The sequence below is a fragment of the Chiloscyllium plagiosum genome, unplaced genomic scaffold, assembly GCF_037043375.1.
Source record: "Chiloscyllium plagiosum isolate Xiang-an unplaced genomic scaffold, Cpla_swu_hap1 HiC_scaffold_14, whole genome shotgun sequence".
Classification (NCBI taxonomy): Eukaryota; Metazoa; Chordata; class Chondrichthyes; order Orectolobiformes; family Hemiscylliidae; genus Chiloscyllium; species Chiloscyllium plagiosum.
In genome coordinates this window covers 29,253,022-29,265,392 of record NW_028270152.1, presented here as the reverse complement: position 1 = coordinate 29,265,392, position 12,371 = coordinate 29,253,022, and the positions used below count along the sequence as shown (strand labels likewise).

Below are 12,371 nucleotides of genomic sequence, written 5' to 3'. Positions count from 1 at the left end.
TCATACATTTTTCCTTATATCTTAGTCCTCCCATCTGCCATTCATCTTTTTCACCTCCATTCACATTTCGTGTCCCTCCATCCTTCTCACTACACCGTACACACAGATCTAAACAGATCGATACAAATAGATCATTTCCTACTCATCATCATACTCAGCAAGGCATGTTGTTGCAGGGTCTCTCCGTAATTTATTCAGTATACATTCCTCGCCTGTTGGCACAAGTGTGGGCAGCTGATACCTCAAAACATTTTTCCTTCTCTCAGGAGCATTCTGGGCACTGATCCTCAGAAGGTGGAACGCTGGATAAAGACTACCGACTCCTTCAAGATGAACTCTGTCCTAACTTTTATTAACATGGTATTTGCAATAATGAACACTTGAGAACTTTGCTGTACTAGCTAATAAATTCTAATCCTAAACAAAATCTTCCTCGTTCAGCATTTCTGCCATAACATGCAATAAAAAGTATTGCAAGTTTCACCTGGCGTGACTGATCAAAGAACACAGCTGTCAAGATGACCTGGTCTTCAACTTCTGTCATTACAAATGTCAAATTAAGTTTTCTAAATTCTCATCTTGGAACAGTTTACAAAAATGGGTTTGTCTGATTGAAAGTAGTTCTTAAGCAGTGTGAACTTGGAAAAAAATCAAAAGTTTTCCAAAAAATAACCACAGATAACGTGAATTGGGACCTTTCGCTTTTTATTCTGAATTATGCAATTTACTAAATGGGTTGGAAAAATGATAGCTCTCCACATGTAGAAGCAGTAGAGCAGGAACAGGATAACTAAAGCACTTACCTCAGCAGCTTGTGTCTCTTGATGGAGAAGGGTCAGTCCCGTAAGATCTTCCAGGAAAGAATGAGAAGAGTTGAATACATTAGCAAGGAACTGGAAACCTTCTTTTTCAAAGTGATCAAGGACCTACAAAGAGACAAAGTACATTAAAATTAGTAGAACAAATAGGACAATTCATAAATGCTGGAAAATAAATATTTAAAATATTTGTAAAGAGAAACTAGCAAAACCATGAGAGCAGCCTGCTCCAAAACTCAACAACCGACTCCCTGAGAGCATCATCCAACAATCTTCAAAAACCTCAAGTACAATACTTTCTCAAACGCATACTACATCATCAAGACACACCGACACGAGGGGCCGAGAGACACACCGACACGAGGGGCCGAGAGACACACCGACACGAGGGGCCGAGAGACACAACGACACGAGGGGCCGAGAGACACAACGACACGAGGGGCCGAGAGACACAACGACACGAGGGGCCGAGAGACACAACGACACGAGGGGCCGAGAGACACAACGACACGAGGGGCCGAGAGACACAACGACACGAGGGGCCGAGAGACACAACGACACGAGGGGCCAAGAGACACAACGACACGAGGGGCCAAGAGACACAACGACACGAGGGGCCAAGAGACACAACGACACGAGGGGCCAAGAGACACAATGACACGAGGGGCTGAGAGACACAACGACACGAGGGGACGAGAGACATTGACACGAGGGGCTGAGAGATTGCCGTGAGCAGTGGTGAGACCAGGCCGAGACACCACTACGAGGGGTTGAGAGACCGGGCTGAGACACCGGACACCGCCACGAGGGGCCGAGAGACCAGGCCGTGACACCTCCTCGACGGGCCAAGACACCAGGCAAAGACACCACGCCGGGCCACTCAACTTATGCACTGTAGCTGAATACCTCTCAGGGCTCTTCACTTGCATTCTTAGCAATTACTTGCTTTGTATTTACTTGGGTGTTCAAAGGATCTCAGTCTTGCCTTTTTATTAGATTGCTGCCTCACAATACTTCTGTGTTGCCATGCCTTGTAGCACAGACAGGTAGTTGTATTTGTCAGCAGTGATCAGACAAAGGGATGGAAATGTTGCTGTACGGCACCAGGCCACGTCTATGTCATACCTATAGAACGTGCCAGCAGCTTACACAGCAAATATACTGCATTCACATCAACCAACGGCCCATGCATTAAATTCTAAGGGGAGCAAGTCCTCCATCAAGTCAGATCATCAGTTAGGGGCTATTGGCACAATCAGTCAACAGCATCAGCCAATACCTGCACTTGGGCTTGGACATAGTCCATTGGCCGCTTGAGCAGGGTCAGGGGATTGTTGCAGAAAGCGTCAGTAATCTGACTTACAATTTCCCACTGTATTAAATGACATGGCTTCTACTGCATATAGAGTCATAGAGGTCGGAAACAGACCCTTATCATCCATGCCAACCAGACATTCCACTCTGACCTAGTCCCATTTGTCACAATTTTGCCCATGTCCCTCTAAACCCTTCGTATTTGTATACCCATCCAGATGCTTTATAAATGCTGCAATTGTAACTGCCTCCAACACTTCATCTGGCAGCTCGTTCCATACGTGCACCATCCTCTGCATGAAAAAGTTATCCCTCAGGTCCTTTTTAAATCTTTCCCCTCTCACCTTAAACCTATGGCCTCTAGCCTTGGATTTCCCCACTCTGGGGAAAAAAAAGACCTTGGCTATCTCCACTACCCATGGGTTTGCTGTGTTCTTCCAGCCTCCTGCTTATCTATCTTGGATTCCAGCATCTGCAGTTTTTTTGGTCTCTAAAAAAATTTGCACTATCCACACCAGTCATGATTTTATTAACCTCTGGACGTTTACTCAGCTTTCAACGCTCTAGCAAAACAAAGCCCAGGTTATTCAGCCTCTTCCTATAGTTCAAACCCTCCAATCCTGTCAACATCCTTGTAAATGTTTTCTGCATACTCTCAACTGTAGAAGGGGGACCAGAACCGTACGTAGTATTCCAAAACTGGCCTCCCCAATGTCCTGTACAACCACAACATGACATCCTGACTCAACGTTATGACTGAATATCTCAAAATAAGGTAGACTATGTCAAAAGCCTGTGTGCTGGTATCCCATACACTTCTATCCAAAGGCGTCTGTGACCCCTGAATAAAGGATTATATTAAATGGTCACTTATATATGATGCAACTAATAACTGATCACATTATTAAGTAGCTATTGGGTTTCTGATATCCCCATGTTGGCTCATTGGAACTGTGACTAATGGATCCAGCCACAGCAAGAGAAATCATCAGAGAGGTTGTGGTGCTACAAAGACTTGGTAAATGGAGGAGAAACAAATGCATCAGGAGCGGCAGAAACATCAAACGGCTGCTGAACCCCGTCCACGTGAAGATGAAGCAGTAGAAAATCCATTTGGGATTCAAATGAAATACAAGTGGCCTACAGTCTATTGTCAATGAAGGGCCTGTTCCACACTGTAGGGAATCTAATAATAAGATAATGTCACCTTCTCCAGATGACTGAAACATAGTGTCATCGTAGATTGAGGATGCCCCCCAGAACATTGTCAAAGAGATGCTTCAGCAGATGGAGCACGTCTTGAAACCTGAAGGGGTGGGTGACCTTCCTATCTTGATGACCATTAAAGTGATAGCTATACAAAACTTCTATGTGACTGGCTGCGTCCCAGAAGCCACTGGGGCCCTGTGTGGGATTTCTCAATCTTAACCTCACAAATGTATCAAGACTGTTACTGATGCAATTTGTGACAGATCACACCTATTAGTCTCATTTCTCCAGGATGACATCAGTGTTATAGTCTGGGCAATAGGCTTTGTAAATGTTCCTGAGGACCTGTGTCCAAAAACTGTACACACAATACAGAGAATGCTATATCATAATGTGGAGGAGCCAGTGTTGGACTGGGGTGGACAAAGTTAAAAAATCACAACACTGGGTTATAGTCCAACAGGTTTATTTGGAAGCACTAGCTTTCAGATTGCTGCTCCTTCATCAGGTAGCAGCTCTCCGAAAGCTAGTGGTTCCAAATAAATCTGCTGGACTATAACCTGGTTTTGAGAGATTTTTAACTATATCATAATGTGGCTGACTTCATCAATAGAAAAAGGCTTCCATTCAACATACAGGTCATCTCTGATCATCATATCACTTCTCAAAAGTCTGCACCAAGTACACTGCAACTGCTATGATTCCCATATCCTTGAGAACTCATTCTTGCATCAAAACAAGGGCTGAATGCCCTACAAGGATGGCTGGTGGGAGATCAGGAAAACCCTCAGCAATCACTATCCATTATACAATCCCCTATCTGATGCACATTCTTCCACCAAAGCCATCACAGAGGAGAGGATAGGGCTCCTGGCTGGAGGTTCTATTGTTTGCCTTACTCTTCCTTGGCTTTGCTGCACAATTCAGACGGTGTGCACCTTATAACTCCCCTGTCATGTAGAGCACAGCATTAGAGTGGGAGAAGGAGGGAGGGATGTGATGGACATTGAACAATGGAGAGAGCAGCAGCAGGAGGATGATGATGGCACGGAGTATGTGGAACACAACTTTCAGCACGATACAACAATCCAATGTTTGGTGTAACAAGCTAGAAAAGACGTAATTGACACTGGTTTCTAATAAATCTCAGTTGGTAGAAGTCATCATTCATTGCCTGTAAATCTGTTATTGCTCCAAAGACAAGAAGCACCTTAGCCCCAGAAGCAAATGCAGCTTTTTTTTTGTTTCATTCTTACCCTTTTCTGCTCATTTCAAAAAGTTAGTTATCAACTGTTTAAAGGCTTTCCAAAATGTGCTGTTCCTGTATTGAACAATGACAAGATGTTATACAATGCGAGGTGTCAGGGAAAGAGTAGGTCTCCTTCAGACAGGTCTTTGCATGGTATGGCACCAAGAACCAGGAGTGTCTATGGCTTCATTCATATAGCTGCAGCTACCATGACAGGAGATCCAACATATGATGATGTGAAGTGGCAAGACATTTACAAATGTGTTTTATTTCCAATGAGGAGTTATTCGTGCCCCTACGTACTCTCAGAAACTTTTGTGTGTTTCTTTTGCACGGTGTGTGCTGTGAAAGGCTATCCCTCTCTGGTGCTGCCAGAGAAAGCCTCTATGAAATTCCCTGACACTGACACTTGGGCTCTTTCTACACTGTAAACGCCAGAAATTGATACTTAGTCAATTTTTGATCAAGTTCAATCCAATATGATTTTAGTGGAACCTGTCTTACATCATCTTGATAACAGTAATTCATGGACCTCATCTATATAAAATAAAACACACACAAGAACCATGCAAAACCACCTTATCATTTCCTTCTGAAGTGTGCTCATCTCCCTAATCTCAAGAGAGACATCAGGTTTGATAAAAATATTGTCTACAATAGGAGTGATATTAATCCAGTTTGCCCAGCAGGAATTGAGATGGTGCGCTGCTGAAAAACAAACCACTAACACATCCATTTCAACCTCAATCCTTTCATGTCATTTCTATTTTTATCCGTTGGATGGATGTAGCAGATGAAATGGATGGCATAAAACAGAGTGGCCTCAAGAGTGAAAGTGTTCCATTGCATGTCCAAGGACATGCAGCGTAGGTGGTTTGGCCATGCTAACTGTGGGGTCATGGGGAGTGTGGGGGACTGGGTCTGGGTTGGATGCTCTTCGGAGGGTTGATCTAGACTCGAGTGGCTGAATCTGCACTGTACGGATTTTATGATCCTATGTCAAAAAGACCCAATCATGTTTCAACTCCAAACGAAGTGGGGAAGCTGCTTTGGCAATCTTCCTGAGCTGAACTAGATCTGCAGAGGTGGAAGTGATTCTCGAAGCTAAGAGAAAACTTCACTTTTGAGAAGCCGGCAGTAATAGGAATGTTCCTGCCTGTTTCACAAGAGAAGTCATAGCTTCCCTCAATCCAAAAGATGTAACCTTTAACTTCTCAGTGCTTGCCAATAGCCTCTAGTTACTCCACCTTTTTAAAATTCATTCAGAGGCCATATGCTCCTTGCTAGACAGATACTTGTTGTCCTTCTTTAATTACCGTTGAGATGATGGTGGTGAGCTGTGTTCCTAAATCACAGTGGCCCATGGCAGGTAGGTATAGCCAGAGGCATAAGAAGGTTCCAGAGGGTAAGGGTACAGAGAAGGTTTACCAGGATGCTGCCTGGTAAGGGGGAACTTTAGCCACGCAGGAAGGTTGGATAGACCAGGTTTGTTTTCACCAGAATGCAGGAGGTTGTGGGCGACCTGATAGAAATTTATAAGATTGTGAATGCCACGGAAAATACGAGGCTTTTTCCCCAGGGTGGAGGGGTCAATTACTAGGGGACACAGATTCAAGGTGCTCGCGGGGGGGGGGGGGTTGCGGTGAGGAGGAGGAAATGGGGGAAATTACAAGAGTGGGCAGCACGGTGGCACAGTGGTTGGCACTACTACCTCGCAGCGCCAGAGACCTGGGTTCAATTCCCGCCTCAGGCGACTGACTGTGTGGAGTTTGCACGTTCTCCCCGTGTCTGCGTGGGTTTCCTCCGGGTGCTCCGGTTTCCTCCCACAGTCCAAAGATGTGCAGGTCAGGTGAATTGGCCACGCTAAATTGCCTGTAGTGTTAGGTATAGGGGTAAATGTAGGGGTATGGGTGGGTTGCGCTTCGGCGGGTCGGTGTGGACTTGTTGGGCCGAAGGGCCTGTTTCCATACTGTAATGTAATGTAATCTAATCTAATCTAATGTGCAAGGTGATTTTTCACACATGTGTGTACCTGGAACACATTGCCACAGGAGGTGGTGGAAGCAGACACAATAGCACCAGTTAGGATGCACTTGGATGGATACATGAATAGGAAGGGATTAGAGGGATAGGGATCCTGTAAGTGAAGACAATTTTAGTATTGATGGACAAAATGGGTTGCCACAGGCTTGAAGGGTTGACGGACCTGATCCTGTGCTGTACTATTCTTTGACGATGCAAGAATAGCATTATAGTGCAGGAATGGTGATACTGTTCCAAGTCAGAATGGTGCAAGATTTGGAGGGGATACTACAATTGGTGTTGCTCCCCTATACATCTGTCTTATGGGAACACAGTAACCTAGCAATATTATCACTAGGCTCATAATTCAGATACGCAGGTAATGTTCTGGGGACCAGGGGTTTAAATCCTGTCATTGCTCATGGTGGAATTTGAACTCAACAAACAAAAACCTGGAATTAAGAGTCTAATGATCATCATGAAAACGTTATCGATGGTCAGAAAAACCCATGTGGTTCATTAAGGTCTTCCTTACCTGGTCTGGCCTACATGTGGCTCCAGATCCACAGCAATGTGGTAACAATGCCCTCTGGGCAATTAAGAATGGGCAATAAATGCTGGCCTAGCCAGCGATACCCACATCCTGTAAATGAATTTAAATAAACTCAATAAAAAGCTGCCTTGATGTCAAAAGCAGTCATTCTCACCTTACATCTACTATCCACCTTTTCTGTCTATCTTTGAACCAGTATTGTAATGATGTCTGAGCCGTGTGACCTTGACGGCCCTAAACTGTGTCAATGGGCTGATTATGGTGGTGCAAGTCCTGCTCAATAGCACTGCTGATGACCTCTTTCATCACTCTGCTGATGATCGTGAGTAGCCTGATGGGTAGTAATTGGCTCTTTTGCTTTTCTCTGCCATTTGTGGACAGGAGATTCCTGAAAAAGATTTTCCACACTGTCAGGTAGATTAGAGTGTTGTAACTAGACTGGAAAAAGCTTGGCTACAAGAGCAGCCAATTGTCAAACGCAAGTCTTCATGTAGGCTTTTTAGTATTTAGCGCTTACAGCCATTTCTTGATATTCCATAGAGTGAAGAATGGCATCTGAGATATTGGGGACCTCAAGTGGAGCATCCACTTGGCACTTCTAGCTGAAGATGGTTACAAATACTTCAGCCCTCTCTTTCATACTGAGGTGCAAGGGACCCCGTCATGGAGGGTGGGGATGTTTGAGTAGCCTCTTCCTCCTGTTAGCTGTTCAATTGGCATCTGGATACGGGCAGAATTGTAGAGCTTAGATCTGATGCACTGGTTGTGGGATACATTAGCCCTATCACATGTTACTTATACTGTCTGTCATACACAAGGATGCCTTCCTTGAAGAAGCTCTCTTCCTCCCTCTACAAGAATTTCAGTGAGTCACTCTCTCACTGCACACCCCAGGTCATCTCCTCTGCCCAGAAGCCGCCGCCGCCCCCACCCCGGCCTATCACCCTCACCCTAACTTCCTTCCACCTATCGCATTTCCAACGCCCCTCCCTCAAGTCCCTCCTCCCTACCTTTTATCTTAGCCTGCTTGGCACACTTTCCTCATTCCTGAAGAAGGGCTCATGCCCGAAATGTCGATTCTCCTGCTCCTTGGATGCTGCCTGACCTGCTGCGTTTTTCCAGCAACACATTTTCAGCAGTGTCATACACATTGAGATTCAGCTGGATGACATCTCATTTTCAGCCTGGTACTACCCCTGACATGCCCTCCTTCTAGCTGTCTTGGTATGACAAATGACTGGCAGCACACTGATGAGGTCTGGAAGTTATGTTATTCCAGGCCAAACTATAGGCTTGTAAGTATGTTTTGCACTCAAGACACTCCAACTCCTCCTAATTACCTGCCCACTACCTACACTAAACTGATTCAATCACAATATGAAAACTTGCCTGAATTGAATTGTGACAGAAATGCTGCAACACAATGTGGACCATCTTCAGTACTGTTCTAAAGTGTCAGTAGCAATTATGTATCTTGGATTGCAACCTTTCACAAGAGGCTGGCAACCTGGGATTGAAGATCTCTCTCTCACTGATGTTAAAACCTATGGTCTAGAATTACTAATCCTGTACGCTCAAGTAACACATCATCTAAGAATGATTTCAGTAAAACAATGCACCCAAAATACTTTTAATGCAACAGAAAATGCACAGTTATGGAGGGTCTATTTTCTCGGTTCACTTTCTTCCACAGCACATTCTCAAGGTGGCGAACCATGCTTAGTTAACATTCCAAGGGCACCAGCAAACCTTCCAGCATAACAGCTCAATTGCAATTCCTTTTTAACTGAGTACTGTCAGTACGACTGTTGGCAAGTGCTCAAGCCTCATCAAACCTGCAGTCAACTCCCACAGCACAAGCAGCAACATCCCACTGATAGGTACAACAAATATTTTTATTGGTAAATTTCTCTACAGAACTCTAAACTACAAAAAGAAAGGTTAAAGGATAACTTGTTGCTTACATACAAATTAGCCTAGATGGCAGATCATATACAAATACATTTTCAACAACTTATATTTACTTAGCGTGTTGAACGTAATAAAACATCCCAAGGTACTTCCCAGACCGTTATAAGACAGAGTATAACATTGACTATGTATTTTCACAGAAGACCACACCTGGTACTTGCGGTATTTGCCATCTCTACTAGTTTGTGGTTCTGGGTAAGGATTATTTGAGGTAGCGCATTACTACCAATTCTCCTTTATTTTTGTTTTGAATTGGGACAATCTAGTGATTAGTGATAGAGAATATACCACTGTAGAGTAACACAGATAAAGCACAATTTTTTGGCTACTAAGAATGTTCAACAATAGCAGCAAGTTCAGTGTCATTTTGTCATGCATAATTGCTAGGATCTTCGGGATCTGCTCTCTCTGAAAGTTAAAGTCGAACCCCTTGTTTCCATCCATAGACTATGAGAAATATCAGTAGAATAGGTACAGCCAATGTAACATGAATATTAACCCATTCAGAACTTACATTACTTTATATAACATGATTCACATAAGGATATATAAGATCAGATAGCCAAATCCATGGTCAAAGACATGGGTTTTAAAGAGCATCATGAAGAATGCAAGTAAGGTAGAGGCAGAGAAAAATCTAAGGAGGGAATTCCAGAGCTCAAGGCAAAGTAGTCACCAAGATGCAGTTAAAATTGAGGATGCTGAAAGGACTATAATGAGGGGAGTGCAGGATTAGTAACACTGAAATGGCCATTTTAATTACTTGAAACATTTAGGGGGAGAACAACTTCAGCAATAGATTATGAAATAGAACCATTTTCACAGAATTGAATATAACAGAACTTCACCTGATCACTCAGCTCGGACATCCCGTGGTCCAACATTAAAGGCGTTAGATTTGCAGTTTGGACAAGTTCATAATTGAAATTGCATGGAGTATGTGGATTTAACCATTCTGAGGCTTAAGCATTGTTCCTCAGCCTGACATTTATTCTAACAAGTTTGCCCCCTCAAAGCTTATGTGGCCTTAATGTCTAGAATTTTAACAACCTGTACAGCACACTAATGTTAATTATAATTATTACCATATACTTGGGTGCCTCAGCTAGAAAATACAAATCTAATCCCACTTGCAACAGTCTACATTTGGATAAACTTCAATTGGAGTATCCCGTTGGCTCAGCTGCTAAATGCTCCATTTAATACAGACTGGATCCTTGCTAAGATACAGATGTGGGGACCTGTATGTTGGGTTTGAATTGATAGCAGCTGGATGCAGCATTAATAGTGGTTGGTCTCAGCAACTAGCAGTGAATCTGGATAAATTTCTGGGTTCAGCTTCATGAGCACATGCTGGTTGAATTACAGGTATGTGCAATGCCTGGAATTGGTAGCTCATCCACTGGTCATAAGAAATTACACTCTGCTCAAGGTCTCAAAAGGTCAGCTGCTTTTCTTTTTTAGATCAAGGGAAGAAACCACTTGCAGAAGTTTGCTTCATACAGTTCGCCAGCAGTCAAGGAAACAAGCAAATGTTTTGGTTTTTGGACAAGGTTGGTTCCACTATATCAATGCCCTTTATTTAAATCTTACACTGGTTCTGCAGGTGAACAATGCCTCACAGAGGGCGAGAACCTTCATGCTTTCGTCACTTTTAAAAAGGCAGCTTAAACAGCCCTTCGAAGGTGCAATATGGTAGGAGGCAGAAGGTAGAGGAGGTGGGGAGGCTGGACTGAGCTGAGGGTACATGGCTAACTCTTTCTAACTTGTTTTTCAAGACCCATTCTTCATATTTTATTTGCCATGACCACATAAGTGAGCATCAATTTCCTCCACCTTTGGAAGAAACTGTATTTTATTGTCACCAACATTACAGTTTAATCCTCATCCCACCAATCACACTCCAGGTTTGTCAAGTGGTTCAGCGTGGAGGGCCAGGGAGTTGACAATGAAAAGATGTGCTATGACTTATTATTAACCTTTCAAATGTTAGCTGTGTAAATCCCCATTATACAGATTTACAGATAGTAATTTTGAGAAAAGCAAGACACAGCAAAGTAGCTGGTTTGATGAATCGGATAAGATAAAGATTACCTCATACCCATCCTCATTGAAGTGGAGCAGATCAGCATCCCACACTCATCAATGATACTTGCTGAACACAACAGAATGCTGAAGGCACTGGGTAGTTTGTTGCTGCCGATTAGCAGATATTGAGGCAGGAGTACAGCGAAATAGAGTAACTTTTCCACATCTGCCCATCTTGGAATTGCCAAGGGACGGCAATGGGAAAAGAATCAGAACCCCTACAGTGTGGAAGTAGGCCATTTGGCCCATCAAATCCACACTGATCCTCTGAACAGCATCCCACCCGAACCCACCCCTCCTCCATCATCTCTGTAACCCTGTATTTCCCATGATTAATCCACCTACTTCACATTCCTGGATGCCACAGGCAATGTCTCATGGCCAATTCACCTGACCTGCATATCTTTGGATTGAGAGGGGAAACCGGTGCACCTGGAGGAAACCCACGCAGACACGGGGAGAACATGCAAACTCCACACAGACAGTTGCCCAAGGGTGGAATCAAACCAGATCCCTAGTGCTTTGAGGCAGCAGTGCTAACCACTGAGCCACCGTGCCACCCAAGAAGGAAAGCTTGGCCCATGCACTTATTGGAGAGTTCACATGTGCTAATGAAGGGGGCTGAACAAAATATAACCACAGAGAAAACTAACAGAATAAAAATATTGTTTTACTTAAATATATACATCGAAGGCAACATCTTAAATCAGCTTATTTGACCTTGGGTGTGAATATACTCAATTTTCCCAATAAAAACTCTACTTGAAAACATTTCTCCTCACTAAGTCCAAATGTTTACAATTGGATAAAGCATTAATCAGTTGAACAGGCTGACATAGTGCAAATCGCCAATTTACAACAGGGTCCCAAGGTAAGGAAAAACACACATTACTCTCTGGACTGTCGCCTATAAAAATAAAACACCACTCGCATTTTAATGTGGCAATAATAACAGCTTGAGATAAGTGACACACCAGCAGAACACTTTGGTGGCTGGTTATAGGGGGACCTGGGAGAAGGTCTCCCATCCACTCAGCTTGAATCTGGTGCTTTGGGAGGGTCTGAGAAAGAGGAAAGAAAAATAAACAATATATAAAAAATACTTCTGACAAAAAAATGTGAAGCCACTGCCCACCTGCAACCTAGA

General features: G+C 43.6%; 1 protein-coding gene across 2 annotated transcripts in view; it reads right to left on the bottom strand.

Annotated features, from left to right (window-relative positions):
- The window catches only part of atg7 (ATG7 autophagy related 7 homolog (S. cerevisiae)), a 141,065-nt gene that overhangs the window by 64,509 nt on the left and 64,185 nt on the right, over positions 1–12,371 (bottom strand). For both annotated transcript variants that reach the window (XM_087994249.1, XM_043707933.2), the window contains exon 17: positions 804–926. In XM_087994249.1, coding sequence (XP_087850375.1) covers positions 804–926 — 123 coding nt within the window. The remainder of the gene's footprint in view (positions 1–803; positions 927–12,371) is intronic.